We start from the raw sequence: 13938 nt of genomic DNA, 5'->3' as shown, positions 1-13938 counted from the left end.
TAAAAGGATGACCCTATATATATATGAATTGTTTGCATTTTTTTTTTGCTGAAAGTGAGATGCCAGATTTTTTTTAATTTTTTAGTTTTTGGTTTTCAATTCTTTAACTTCCACGTTCCAACTGTCTACTGAAGATGATTCACCTTATTCTTCACTCCAGATGTTAAAGTAGTATATTGCTATTTTTTTGAAATATTTTTATGATTTGATTTTGCTTCAAGCATGCAAAAGCAAACACTACACTGAATGATCTAGATATTGTGACAAATTATTCATCATATTCAAATCAAGTTAAATTTTTAGAGCATGTATGAAAAGACATTTATGACACTTTCTATGGATTTGATTTTAAAATGTTGAAGTAGTGTTTTTAATGAGTGGTCATTGCAATTTCTTTATTTATTCATATACATAACGACACTGTATTGTATGTCTTCTTTTATTGGCATAAAAATTGATGTCTTATTATTTGAAATGACATTTGTTGCCAGTGAAGGATAACTGTTTTTTTTTTCCCCTGTTCTTTTGTAGGTTGCAGAGAAGTACAAAGTTAGTCATCCCAGCAGCTTTCACTACTTGAATCAAAGTAAGACATATGAGTTAGATGGAATCAGCAGTGCACACGAGTATTTAAAAACAAGAAGGGCGATGGATATAGTTGGCATAAGTCCTGATGATCAGGTGATTTAATTCAAGTTTTGTTTTATTTTTTTATACTATAGCTCCTTATAGTAAGCCTTTTTCCTCTTCTAGATTATTTTAACATATTGAGTTGCTTTTTGTTATTATAGGAAGCAGTATTTCGTACCCTAGCTGGGATTCTTCATCTTGGAAATATTGAGTTTTTTCCTGGAAATGAGCACGATTCTTCAACAATGAAAGACACAGTTTCAAAATTTCACCTTGAGATGGCAGCTCAGTTATTCATGTGTGTGGCTTTATCATGATTCCTTATAACCTTATGACATGTTTTGAGATTGTTTTCTGATGAGTCTTTCGTTTCTTTCTATAGTTTGATGGCAATGTTAAACTATATGGTGATGTTCATAAATATTTGATTTTCCTTTTGTGTTTGTAAAAACCTGCTCTTTTTTGGTAGAGTGTAATGCTAAGCAGTGATGAGAATATAATGGATAAATGAGGTTTATAATTAGGCTGATTTCCTTGGTGCTTTATTATTTTTGTTAGATGTTCATATTGAGATGTTTCTTATAATGATTATAATAGTTTACACGATTGTAGGATTTTATTGAGCTAAACTGGTTTGTTTTTCCTTCTGGCATAATTAGTGTTTCGGTTAAGTTTGAGTTGGCATGGGTTCCTTTTTCAAGGACTTTTTGAATGTAATTGCAAGTTGATTGCAGGAACATGGCCTATCCAGTTTATTGAACATGCGACATGGCATTGCATTTTACTTTATTTACTATAGATGTTGTGCGACCTTGGGAACCATAGATTTATGTCTAGTAAGGATATTTGGATTCCACCGATTGATAGTATTGAAGAAAATCATGATCCCATTGATCCATGCAAGGAAGGAGAATCAGAATCACAGAGATTAAGTATTATTATATTTAGGAATATTAGATTTTTTAATAGTTTATGTTGACATTGTTTTGTAGATTTAGGTATTTTATCTTCTTCATGTGGCTTAACCATCATTGTTCACATTTACGTGATAACAATCTTGTTGTATTTTTCTACTCCAGGCCTTCGTTGTCATTGCACATCCTTCAAAGTAGATTCCTGCTCTTGTGCTTCATAATTGCTGCTCGATGAATCCCTCAATTTCAACATGTCTACCTGTAGCATTATGGGGTCATCTTTATATCAGTTGTCTTTGATGATCCCTAAGAAATTTCTTTCTTTATTTTCGCCCAAGCTTGATTATATCTTTGCTTTATCATTTTCATGTCTTCTGCATTGTGTTGTCGTGCCCTTGTTTTAACCTTTAAATTTGTTGTTGATGTTTTCATTCCTTTGCTCATGATCTTTTACTTGTTGGCATCAACCTTTAGTCTTTATTTGCTCCAGTTACGACCCTTGGGTTATAAAACTCCTTCCGCCAAGCTTTCTTCTCCTTGGTGGTGTCTTGGCTCTTTCATGGCCGTCAAGTGTTTTTGGCTTTGAAGGTTGTAGCTCCAATGAAAGGAAGACACAATGTGACAGAGATGCTTTGACTAAGAAGATTAGATAACAACTAAAAGAGTTCACAATAATCGAGGTCGTAAGAACTTCAAGGTAAGGAAGAAGATGAAAATAACTCTTGCAATAAAGAAAGTTTTAGCTTTTAGGAATAGAAATTTTATGCTTTTTCTAATAGAACAAGCCTACGATAGTGACGGACAGTAAAAGGATGACCCGATAATAAAGGAATTGAAAGCCTTGAATGTTTGATAGAATCCCTTGAGAAAAAAATCATTTGTCGCATGGTCACTAGCATTCTCTGGCAGTCTACACATTTTTTTTTAGATTTCATGTGTCAAAAAAGAGTTGGCTAACCCTAAGGTAATTTACTTGAGTGCCTTAGATCACATGATTCACACTTGTAAATGTTTTAGCTCTTTTACTCCATGCCGTTGAACTAAATTCATGGTTGCAAATGGTTCTACAATCATATGTTTGAGTGATATCCCTTTAAAATTATTTTTCATGTTTCAAATTATCAGCTAATCTTATTTCAATTTGAAAGCATGTAGCAGATCCAAGGTACAATGTGATTTCCTTATTGTATTTTTTGAGGTCCATGATTCGTGGAGGAACATTAAAGTTGCTATGGGATGATTTCTGCTATCTTGAAACATTATGATATCAGAGTTAACCCAAACCACAATGATATAAGCAAATATTATTAAGCAAAGTAACTAGGGTTACAATTAAGACTCACACGACAACGAAAATACAAGAAAACATCAATATTCGACTAGGGCCGAGTAGGAATATTCGTGGACTGCGGTGACGAGGCCTGGTGGTTGGCGGTTAAGCAGGGAAGAGATTGGGGTGGATGGGTGGAGATAGGGAATGTTGGGTGGCTGGCGGTTGTAGATAAGGAGAAGAGGAGGGGCTTGTGTTGTAGCTGGCTGAAGGCCGGGAGGAAGAAAGTGGTAGGATGATTGGTGGTTGGAAGCGGGGATGCAGGGAGCTTGTAGGGCGGGTGGCGGCTGGACGCAGGTAGACAGGGAGTTTGTTGGTGGGGTGGTGGCTGGGAGCAAGAAGGAAGGAGGATGACAGATGGCTTGCGGCTGGGAGCAGGAAGGGCAAGCCCCAACTGTAGGATAGTGGTCCGGAGAATGATCTTGTGGGGGAATTAGGCAGAGGTCTTCACCACCTCAGAGCAGGATATTGCCGGAGCACCATCTGTCATTGGATACAATCCTAGCTATGGAAAACACCTTGAGGCCAAAATCTGAAATGTGAAAAAACAAAATTGGAGTCAACTCAAACTCTAATAGAAAAGTAAAATATTATTACTGAAATTCAAATATGGACTTACAAATAACCAACTTGACTAGGAAATAACAACACTCATGAAACCATAAACAAAAAATAACAACAGATACGACATAAACATTTAATGAGGGTGGATCTCGTGGTGGCGGCGATGTTTGTTGAAGGTTTGGAAGGTGGCACAGGAGTAGAAAAGATGGTTGACAAGTAGAAAACAGTAAGACGGCTATTTCTCGGGTTCAAACAAGTAGATAGCTGGGGGCCGATGCTTGAGGGCTGTTCGGGTTGATAGCAGCAAGGGGGAAGGGTGGAAATGTCGGTGGCTGCAGCGAGGACGCAACAAAAAGCTGGCCGGTGGCCGACCGACAAGTGAACAACCAGTTGGGGATGTTGCAGGGAAGGTTGGGAAGGGCTGAAGCAGATGGGGAGGGCTATGTGGGCTGTTGGGAGGATGGAAACAAGATTGGCGGCTGGCTGGAGATGATAACAGTGAGGATGGAGGGCTCGAACAACGATTTGGGATGTGGTGGACTGTCGAAAAACCAAATGAAGCCAGTCCTGGACGGGTGCAATTAGGAAATTGTAGAAAAATAGCAAAAGGTCTGCTGCCGGGGCGGCTTGCAACGAGGAGGATGCGAGGCAGTGAAGCGAGAGGGACGCGTAGGGGTTAGGGGAAGATAATCACTACATCGATGAAGAGATACAACCGAAGCATCACCCAATCTCTTGGATACAACTCTCCAAGGGAGAAACGAATGTCGATGGCTGTCTTGACTGAAATGTAAAAAAAAAAAAAACTCAGCCTAAATGCATAAATCACTTATATATGCCCTAGATAACTAAGATGAGATTCTCCTATGGAAAGGTGGCCCCAAATCCACTTGGAAGGGCGGGTTGGCATCTCTCAGGTCTTGACTGGTTTGGTCCAAACGTGTAAAGTCATGGGGGCGGCTCCCTGTTATGCTATAGGAAGCCACAACGCTACCCCTTCGCACCAAACAAGCGAAACTACAGGCACGAGAGCCGCTCTCTGTGACACCGCGGGAAGCACACTCTCCTTCGCGCCTGCAACAGTCTCCCAGTGTTGAGGGCTTTGGCCTCATTTGTCGAAGTTTCTGTCTCCTTATAAAGTCAGGTTAGTCTCGTTGAAGGTACCAAAATGGGCATGATTCTGATAAGTTTGTCGTGTAAACACTGTCATTCCGCAACACACCTTGATCTCGTTGAAGGTACCAAAATGGGCATGATTCTGATAAGTTTGTCGTGTAAACACTGTCATTCCGCAACACACCTTGATACAATAAATATGCATCTATGTTAGCACATTTTGAGCTGGAGCTGCATATAGATGTAGGTTCTCGCAATGTAACTCTTGAGCCTATAAGTATGAAATGTTTTTCCACTTCTCATGCTTAGTGGCATGTAGTAGATAAACATGTATGTTAGATGAGATCAACTCCATGATGAAATCTGTGACAAGCTGCCCTACGATAACTAGCGAGCTCTCAAGAGGGACCTTTTCTTCTCTGATAGAACATGATCCCATTGAATAATATTCTTCCCCTTAAAGCTCCGGGACCTCTTCTTCTCTGATAGAACACGATCCCATTGAATAATATTCTTCCCCTTAAAGCTCCAAAGATAATTTTCAAATTCCTCTTATCTGGACATCTGCTAATATCCAAATAACTTCATAAATAACTTCATATAATCTTCCCGACGTGGCATAAAAGTTCCTAATTTCTTACATGCCGGATCTCCTTTAGTATGGGCAGTTGAGGAAGGAGTGTTTAGATATGAAGGGTCTGAAGTTCAGTTATCTGGTTTTGCCGGTTGTTTGGTTTCGATTCGTCGAACTAAGGACCATCTTGGACTAATGTGAATTATGTTGGAGTCTTCTTTTTGCCCTCAGTTGGAGCTATATGCTTTTCTTCCTCATCTGTTGGAATCTGATCCTTTTTCTTTGTGATCTCACATTCTTCAGTGTCAACTATGTCATGTCCCTTTTCAACATTAGCTCCTTGCTCAGCAAAATATAACACCTCCCTAGTTTTTCAATCTACTTTAATATGCCCAAATCAGTCGCATTTGGAACACTTCTCGGTTGGAATGGATTTGAGAATGCAGGTTTGTGCCCTCTGTTCTCCACTATGAACTAGTGTTTCTTTATGCAAGATCAGCTTGGATGTTCCTCTGGATTTACTCTAGTATTAAGATCCTAGGGTTGATTCCTACTGCAAAATGTGGTGGCCGTCCAACGATGTAGTCTCTTCACTTTTGAAGCTGGGGTCTGACCATCCGGTATGTAGCGAGCTGGTAGAAACTGACGCTCTCTTGTTTCATTTTGGACCAAGTCGTAATTTTGTCTTTTCCCTTATGCTGGCTTTGGGACTTCAAATTTAGCTACCTAACTAATGCATTCCTCCTTAGCTTGCTATCAGCTAGCTTTACCATTCGATCCGGTTGGACATTTTGCGCTCAAAGATGCATTCCAAGGTCTAGAGCCATTCGGTGAACTCGTCTGGATTCATGTGGCCGTCGAACTCTGACGAAACTTCCTTTACTTTTAAATTTTTGGCTTTTTACATATTTTATGTCATATCTTCAGGATAGTATTCTTCATCGTTAGAATCCGCATGGTGAAAAGTTTCATTCCTTTTCTTTGATTTATCAAGTCACCATTTTAGCTACAGTTGACTTATTCTGATTGCGTCTTCTCAAAGATGGTAAGCCTGATTTGTCGTTTGCAGGTTTCCCACTGCATATCCTCCCTGAAAATTTCCTAGAAACCTATTTGTAAATTTCTCATAAATGACATTGTGCCATTTTTTCTCGACTATGCTTCCGACGATTATCTCAAATATAGACTTACAAATAAAGGAAAATTTTTGAAAGATGGTATTTGGGGATATGAAGCATAGCTAGGTTTTGGGAATTGGAAGATGGTATTTGGGGATATGAAGGAAAATTTTTGGAGTGGAGAGATGGTTTGGGTATGACAGATGCTAAGAAACCCTCAGATATGACTAGTGATATGATGACTCTAATACCAAATGATGCCAGAATTAATCCAAATTTCAATAGAAAGAACAAAATATTATTATTGAAACTCAAATATAGACTTACAAATAACCAACTAAAATATGAAACAATAACAATCTCGACACTAAAAATTGAAAATAGCATCTGGCACGACATAGGCATTCAACGAGGGTAGATTCCGGGGTGGTGGCGGTGGTTGTTGAGGGTTTAGAAGGTGGCGCAAGGGTGGAAAAGATGGTTGGCATATACAAAACAGTAAAACAACTATTTCTCTGTGGCCGGATGACAGATAGACAATGGGTTTACGATGCATGAGGGCTATCTGGGCTGATGGCCGCAAGGGAGAAGAGTGGAAACATCGCCTGTTGGAACGAGAATGCATCCACAAGCTGGCCAATAATTGGCCAATAACTGGCCAACCGATTCAGGAGGCTGTGAGGAAGGCTGGGAAGGGGTGAAGATCAAAACAGTAAAACAACTATTTCTCTGTGGCCGGATGACAGATAGACAATGGGTTTACGATGCATGAGGGCTATCTGGGCTGATGGCCGCAAGGGAGAAGAGTGGAAACATCGCCTGCTGGAACGAGAATGCATCCATCGCCTGTTGGAACGAGAATGCATCCACAAGCTGGCCAATAATTGGCCAACCGATTCAGGAGGCTGTGAGGAAGGCTGGGAAGGGGTGAAGATCGATGGGGAGGGTTGTGTGGGCCAGTGAGAGGATGATAGCAAGGTTGGCGTCTGGTTGGAGGTGATAGCAGCAAGGATGGGGCGCTCGAACGATGATGGTGAATATGGTGGGAGACCAGACAACCAAAGAAAGGCAGTCCTTGGCACAGGCAACGAGGAAATGTTATGGACTGTGAGGAAACTACAAAGAAATAGTCAAAGGACTGCTGCCGAGGCGACCTACAGCAGGAGGAATACGAGGCAGTGAACCGAGATGAATGCAGAGGGGATAGGGGTACATAATCACCAATTCGAGACATACAACCAGAGCACCACCCAATCCCTTAGATAGAACCCTCAAATGGAGAAACATATGCCGATGACTGTCCTGAGCAAAAAAAAAAAAACTCAAAGCCCAAATGCAAAAATCACATATGTTTGCCCTTGATAACTAGGATGGGATCCCCTTATGGCAGGAGGCACCAAATCCATGTGGAAGAGCCAGTTGGCCCCCCGAGTCTGGGTCAGTTCGGTCTAGATGGGCAAAGTCACGGGTGCAGCTCATTGTAACTCCGCCAGAAGCCATGATCCTACCCTTCTCACCAAACGAGCAAAAATTACGAGTGCGGGAGCAACTCTCCGTTATCCTGCGAGAAGCACGACTCTCCTTCGCTCCCGTGTTACATCAAGTATTCAAATAGATTAACATGTCTTTCTTAGACCACGGCTTTTTAAAAACTTGATATCATTTGGCTTTAACATTTTCATCTTGCTCATCCATTCATTAAACATTTAAATATAATACATTTCTCTTATTTCAACTTTCCTTCATGTGAGTAGATCTAAAACTGAATATATGGAATGTAATTTTAGTTGTAGTAGCTCTAGCGGCAGAGCTGTAACTGTGGATGATAAAATCATTGAAAGGTGTGATCGTTTTAGATATCTCAGGTCTATTATTCAAAGTAATGGTGATATAAATGGGGATGTTATTAATAGAATTTAGGTTGGTTGGTTGAACTGGAGGAATGCCAATGCATCAGGCCTATTGTGTGATAGAAAGTACCACTTAGACTGAAAGAAAATTTAATAAGATGGTGGTGAGACCTGCAATGTTGTATGGCGCAGAGTGCTGGCTTTTAAAAGAGAAGCATAAAACAAAGTTAAGTATTGCCGAGATGAGATTGCTTTGCTGGATGAGTGTCTTGAAACTTAGAGACAAAATGCGAAATGAATATATCCGTGATAGGATTAGTGTAGCTCCAGTGGTGGATAGAATTAGAGAGAGCCGTCTTAGATGTCTTAGATGGTTTGGTCACATTGGTCACATTGAACGTCGACCATCTGATGTTCTTGTTAGGAAAATAGATTTTTTAGATTCCACTTATGTTAAGAAAGTGAGAAGTAGATCTAAAAAGACTTTTGCATATTATATAGAAAATAATCTTAATATGTTAGAATTAAATGTAAATACGATACTCAATAGGATGCAATGGAGAAAAATGATTCTTGTAGCCGACCTCACTTAGGGGATAAAGGCTTGTTGTTGTTGTTGTTGTCTCTTATTTCTAAGGTTTAATTTCATAAAATTTTCATATATCTTTTGTTACTTCTGATAAATAACTTTTTTTTTGACTTTCCATAAATTTAAATGTTTTAAAAGCTTCGATCCTAATTTTTTTATTGATATTTCATAAATATTCTTTATTAAACAAAAAAAAAGTGAGTGGTATTCTTTTTCATTCTATGATTCAAAATCAATTTGAAGTTTTAAGAGGCGCTTGGGATCATTTTATGTTTTTTTTTCTTATTTTAGTTTTGTCTTTAATTTGTTTAGTTTTTGTTTGTTTATTTTAACATTAAACAAAAACACGCTTGACACTTATGGATTTTGTGTTTTAAAAACAAAAGATAAAAAATATATTTGGTATTCATATAAAATTTTGGTTTTTAAAAATTAAATACAAAAATTTGATGCCTTTTGGAAACAAATAAAGTGTATGAATATATAAATATTTTTTATGTATTTTGTATTTTTGAGATTGAAGAACCAAACTTAGTGTCATCCACAGATTTTATAGCTTCTCATTGTAGCCAAACATTAACGAAATTTTACAAGAACAAAAATTATCCTTCGAGATTCAATTTTGCTTGGCTTTTGTTTTACGTTGTGTTATTTATGATTGATCCAAATGGTTGGGGATTCAAGCTTTGCTACTATATCCTTTTGAATTAACATTTGGTGCCTTTGAAAGAAGGCTACTTAGGCGTAGAACTACGTGAAACTGTTTTGTGCTCCTGCATGCGATGAAAAACTATATACAATCTTCAACAAATCCTGGATTTTACTCGGCCTGCATGCGATGAAAAACTGTATACAATCTTCAACAAATCCTGGATTTTACTCGGCATTTGTGCAGGGTCGCTGACGCCGTTGCCTCCGCTACCGCCACCTTTACCAGGCGGAGATATTTGGCTCTCCTAAGGCCTTTTTTTCTCAAACAAATCCCACTTCCCGGCTTTGGCTTCATCCAATCACAACTTCAGGTACATGCTAGCATATTCTTGTTCGGCTTCCTGTATCGTCTTAGTGGCTTCGATCTGGAACGTGTCGGCCTTTACCTGCTTGAGCATCACAAAGTTTTTGAGCTCATCCACATGTATTTTTCGTTCTCTCCATTTTGATCTTCACAACTTGCCTTGCTTTATCCTCAAGCCAGAAGTCCAATTTATCGAGAATGGCCTCAACGTCATCGCCATTGCCAACGATTTCATGATAGATTTTAGTGAAATTGGATTAGGGGATGCAGACCAGCTTCACGATCGCTTCAACTTTCTCCTTCACCTTCTCGATCCGAGAATATTGGAGCAAGTTCCTCCGTCTTGCGCTACGATTCCAACATCTTCTTCATTTCCATTTTGGACTATGTTAGCGCCACTCGATCGAAGAGTGAAGAGGAGAAAGGGTAAGTAGTAGTAGACATGTGATATTGGGACCGGGGAGGGTTGCTCGCAAGACGTGTTTTAAAAATAATGAAAACACATTTTATTTGTTTATTTGCAATTTTAACAATGGTTTGAAATTGTTTAAAAATAAAATAATTTATACCCACATTAAAGATTGAACAGACATGTTTTTTACTTTATTTTTTATCTTTTAAAAATTAAAAAAAACAAAAAACATAACATGCTCTTAATTAAAACCTTTTTGTTTTAGTTATTTTATTCATGTTTAATGGGCTAAACAATCATTCATGTTCTTTTAAGTTACAGCTCCTATTACTAGATATTCTGGTATCTTTTAGAGTTTGTCTTGTATAGGGGGCATCTATGCGTAGTTTACAAAAAGTAATGCATGTTTAAGTCATTTGTAGGGCTCGACGGCTTGGTCATCTACCAAAAAGCCAAAGGAGGCATGTATAGTTCTGTTTATCCGCTTGAAAATTTGAAACACAAGATTTCCTTGTCATGCGAAGATTAGTCACATGTGTACTTATTTATGTCAAGTCGAGTCTTCTACTTCCACCATGACAAGAAATTTGCATATACGTCTTATTCCTACCATAATAAGAAATGTGTGCATGGGTGTTTGCCTGTACGAGATAATTATAAATTCCCCTTCTCCTTCTAATGTTGTTGGTCTCATCGATGCCATCTTTTCACAAGTTCTAGCTTTGCTTTCTCCTTCTTCACACACCATGGGTCTGTCCATGGCTTTCCCAATGAGTTTCTAATGTGACCTCCCCTTTCTTTGTTTGTGAGGCTTTTAGGTAAAGAAAGGAAGGGAGAAATGAGAGCAATTGGGTTTAGGAATATTGATGAAGGCTTAGGGATTTTTGTAGGAATGGGGAGAATATGACGTGGGGCTTGGGATTGAGTATCGGAAACATGGGGGATATGCTGGAATTCTCCCTTTTTATGTAAAAAAAATAATAGGTCAACAAACACAACTCTTTTAGAAAGCTGAGCTTGAAATTTTGGAGCTCACATTTATTCTCTTGTTATTATAATGGATCAAATCTTAATTACATTCCCTGATATAGAAAACAACAAAATATAATAAAAGGAATCATATAATCTCAAAGGTAATTGGACAAATATAAATTGAGAAGGATGCTTCATGGAATGACTAAAAAATTTAGAGTGTTGTGATAATGTAATCAGCTATACGTAAGACAGCTGTGTGCTGATTGACTTGCTTTGTCTATTTTTAAGTTTTTGCATACTCTGCTGGAATCTTGTTTATTGTTTGATCGGAATTTGGCAGTACTTTGATTCAGTCTGTTATCTCCTTTCTTTGCAACCTTCTCATATTTGGCAGTTGAAAAATTGTGACCTCATGAGTCATAGTATGAATGAAGAACATGAGCTTCCTCCTGCTCTATTTCATGGACTAATTCATCTTTTCTGATTTTTTGTTCAGTAACAAAGTTCAGTTTTCACTTGTTATATCCTTTTGGCCAGGTGTGATCCTGATCTTCTACATGCAACACTATGTACCCGCTCAATCCAAACTCATGATGGAATTATTGTTAAAGCACTCGACTGTTCTGCTGCTGCAGCTGGCCGAGATGCTCTAGCAAAAACTTTATACGCCCAGATATTTGACTGGCATCTCCGAGTTTCATTGTTTTTCCCATTTTCATGATATTTTGATGAGATGCTTATAATCTTATTTGTATTGTTTTCTTCTAGGCTTGTTGAAAATGTTAACAAATCGGTTGGGCAAGATCTGGATTCAATGATGCAGATTGGAGTCTTGGACATATATGGTTTTGAATGCTTTAAAAACAACAGGTGGCATTTGATTTTTTTGTCCATCTTTTGCTTTCACACTTTTCACGCACTTATATTTTTGTTTGGTTTATTTGCATTCATAATTGGGCCAGGAAAGGGAATCATGTTTTTGACAGATGATTATGGAAAGATGGATAAATTTTGAAAATAAAAAACTACAGTTGTAATTTGTTCCTTTCTTACAGTTTTATGTATGCATTTAATTAATTGGATTATTTTATCTTTTTTTTTTATCTGAGAATTTATTACTCATGTTAAGTTTAAACAATTTTACCATATCCTTTAGTATGTTAAGGTGGTAGGGCCGCCATCGTGGATTTATGTATTAGATAAGCGGTAAAAACACCTTAAGTGAAGTTTTATCTTGGCATGAACATCTTCTAAGCAATGCAACAGAGTATAAATGACTTACCATTTTATAGAAGAAGCGTCCAATTATTAAATAACATCAATATTCTTTAATTTCGCAACAGAGTATAAATGACATAGACACATACCATTTTATAGAAGAAGAGTCCAATTATTAAATAACATCAATATTCTTTAATTTTAGTATATAAATTTTTCATTATGCATGAAACAATAATCATAATCTTTTAAACATGATGTCAATTGCGTCTAAACTTCATCTTTTCCTGTAGGATATAAAAATAATAATTATGATTTAATTTGCTTAAAACTTTGTAGGGACCGGCAAAACAAGTGTTACCAATCCCTCCCACATTTATTTCATTATTAGAAACTTTCATGGGTTTGTTGTTCATATATGTAGAACACTCTCCGACTCGTGACATCATAATTTAGCAGCAGTGGTCTTGTTGATCACAATACTGTAATATATGATGTAGAAAACTGTATCAAATCATTTGTACATGTTTGTGTACTGAAACTTACTTGGAAGAGAATGCATTAATATTCTACACTGTTTAATTTCATGAATATCGGTGAAATATCAGTATTTTCCAAATTATTTATTATTATTTCATTGATATTTAAATGCTATTTTTATAAATAACAAAATTCACTTTTTCTTTGGAAATTTCACAACCACATCATATCATTTGACATTGGAACCTAGTGAATATGCTTGAAAATAACACATATACGATTTTTTTTTCTTTTGAAAAAATAATTTTAAAATGATAGGCTTTATTCTCCTACCTATAAATGCACAACCAAAACAAAATTTTATGACAATGACAAATCTTTTTTTGATTTTATCTTATGACAATGACAAATTTTATGACAATGACAAATCTTTTTTTGATTTTCTTACTAGAGGGAATAAAGCTTTCTTTTCTTTGCCTTTATTTGGGTCTAGACTTGACTGTAGTATTGCTACATTCTTAGAGAAGAATGTAGCTCTGAACTTGATGCGTTAATTTTATTTCTTTAATCATTTTCCACACCGAAGTGGCAGCGTGAATATCTTGAATTTAGTTCGATTTGATATGGATAGGCTCTAAAGATTATAAACCTAAATATCCATGTTTTTCCTTTGGGCTTTGTTTTCTTTCAAATTGATGAAAGTTATTGAAATCATCGTTTTGCTCATGTGACTTAGAGAGCATAGCATAAACAGTGGCTGAATTTGAACTTAAAGAGAGAGGTGGCAAACTTAAAAATGAAGCGGTGACGAGTATTTAAGTTTGTGGTGCAAAATTTTTAGTGTATTATATATAAGATTAAAGAGTATGATTAAAATTTAGGGGTGGCAAGTGCCTCCCCCAGCCACCACCTTATTCCACGATTGAGCATAAGTAGCCCCCTTTGCACTAATAATTGGGATTGAAAAGGTTTGGACAATGGTTGTTTAGGGATGGTTCTCGTTGGAGCTAAGGGTAGCTTGACTGTGCTCGTCTAGGACCATCCTCAGGCTAAGCACGTTCTAATCAATCATATTATGCCTAGTTGGTTATGTATGGGCTTTTTTATTTGCATTTATGTGTTATGGCATTGACAAAGTGGTTACTCCCATGCT

At 37.4% G+C, this 13938-nt stretch overlaps 1 protein-coding gene across 1 annotated transcript in view; it reads left to right on the top strand.

Moving 5' to 3' along the window:
- The window catches only part of LOC110018402 (protein OPAQUE1-like), a 98465-nt gene that overhangs the window by 31986 nt on the left and 52541 nt on the right, over positions 1 to 13938 (top strand). The window contains exons 8-11 of the mRNA XM_020715703.1: positions 532 to 681; positions 792 to 928; positions 11625 to 11771; positions 11856 to 11957. Coding sequence (XP_020571362.1) covers positions 532 to 681; positions 792 to 928; positions 11625 to 11771; positions 11856 to 11957 — 536 coding nt within the window. The remainder of the gene's footprint in view (positions 1 to 531; positions 682 to 791; positions 929 to 11624; positions 11772 to 11855; positions 11958 to 13938) is intronic.

This window comes from Phalaenopsis equestris, unplaced genomic scaffold (genome assembly GCF_001263595.1).
Source record: "Phalaenopsis equestris unplaced genomic scaffold, ASM126359v1 Scaffold000021, whole genome shotgun sequence".
In the NCBI taxonomy this organism is placed as follows: domain Eukaryota; kingdom Viridiplantae; phylum Streptophyta; class Magnoliopsida; order Asparagales; family Orchidaceae; genus Phalaenopsis; species Phalaenopsis equestris.
The sequence above is the reverse complement of the archived record's forward strand: the minus strand, read 5'-3'. Positions and strand labels throughout refer to the sequence as shown.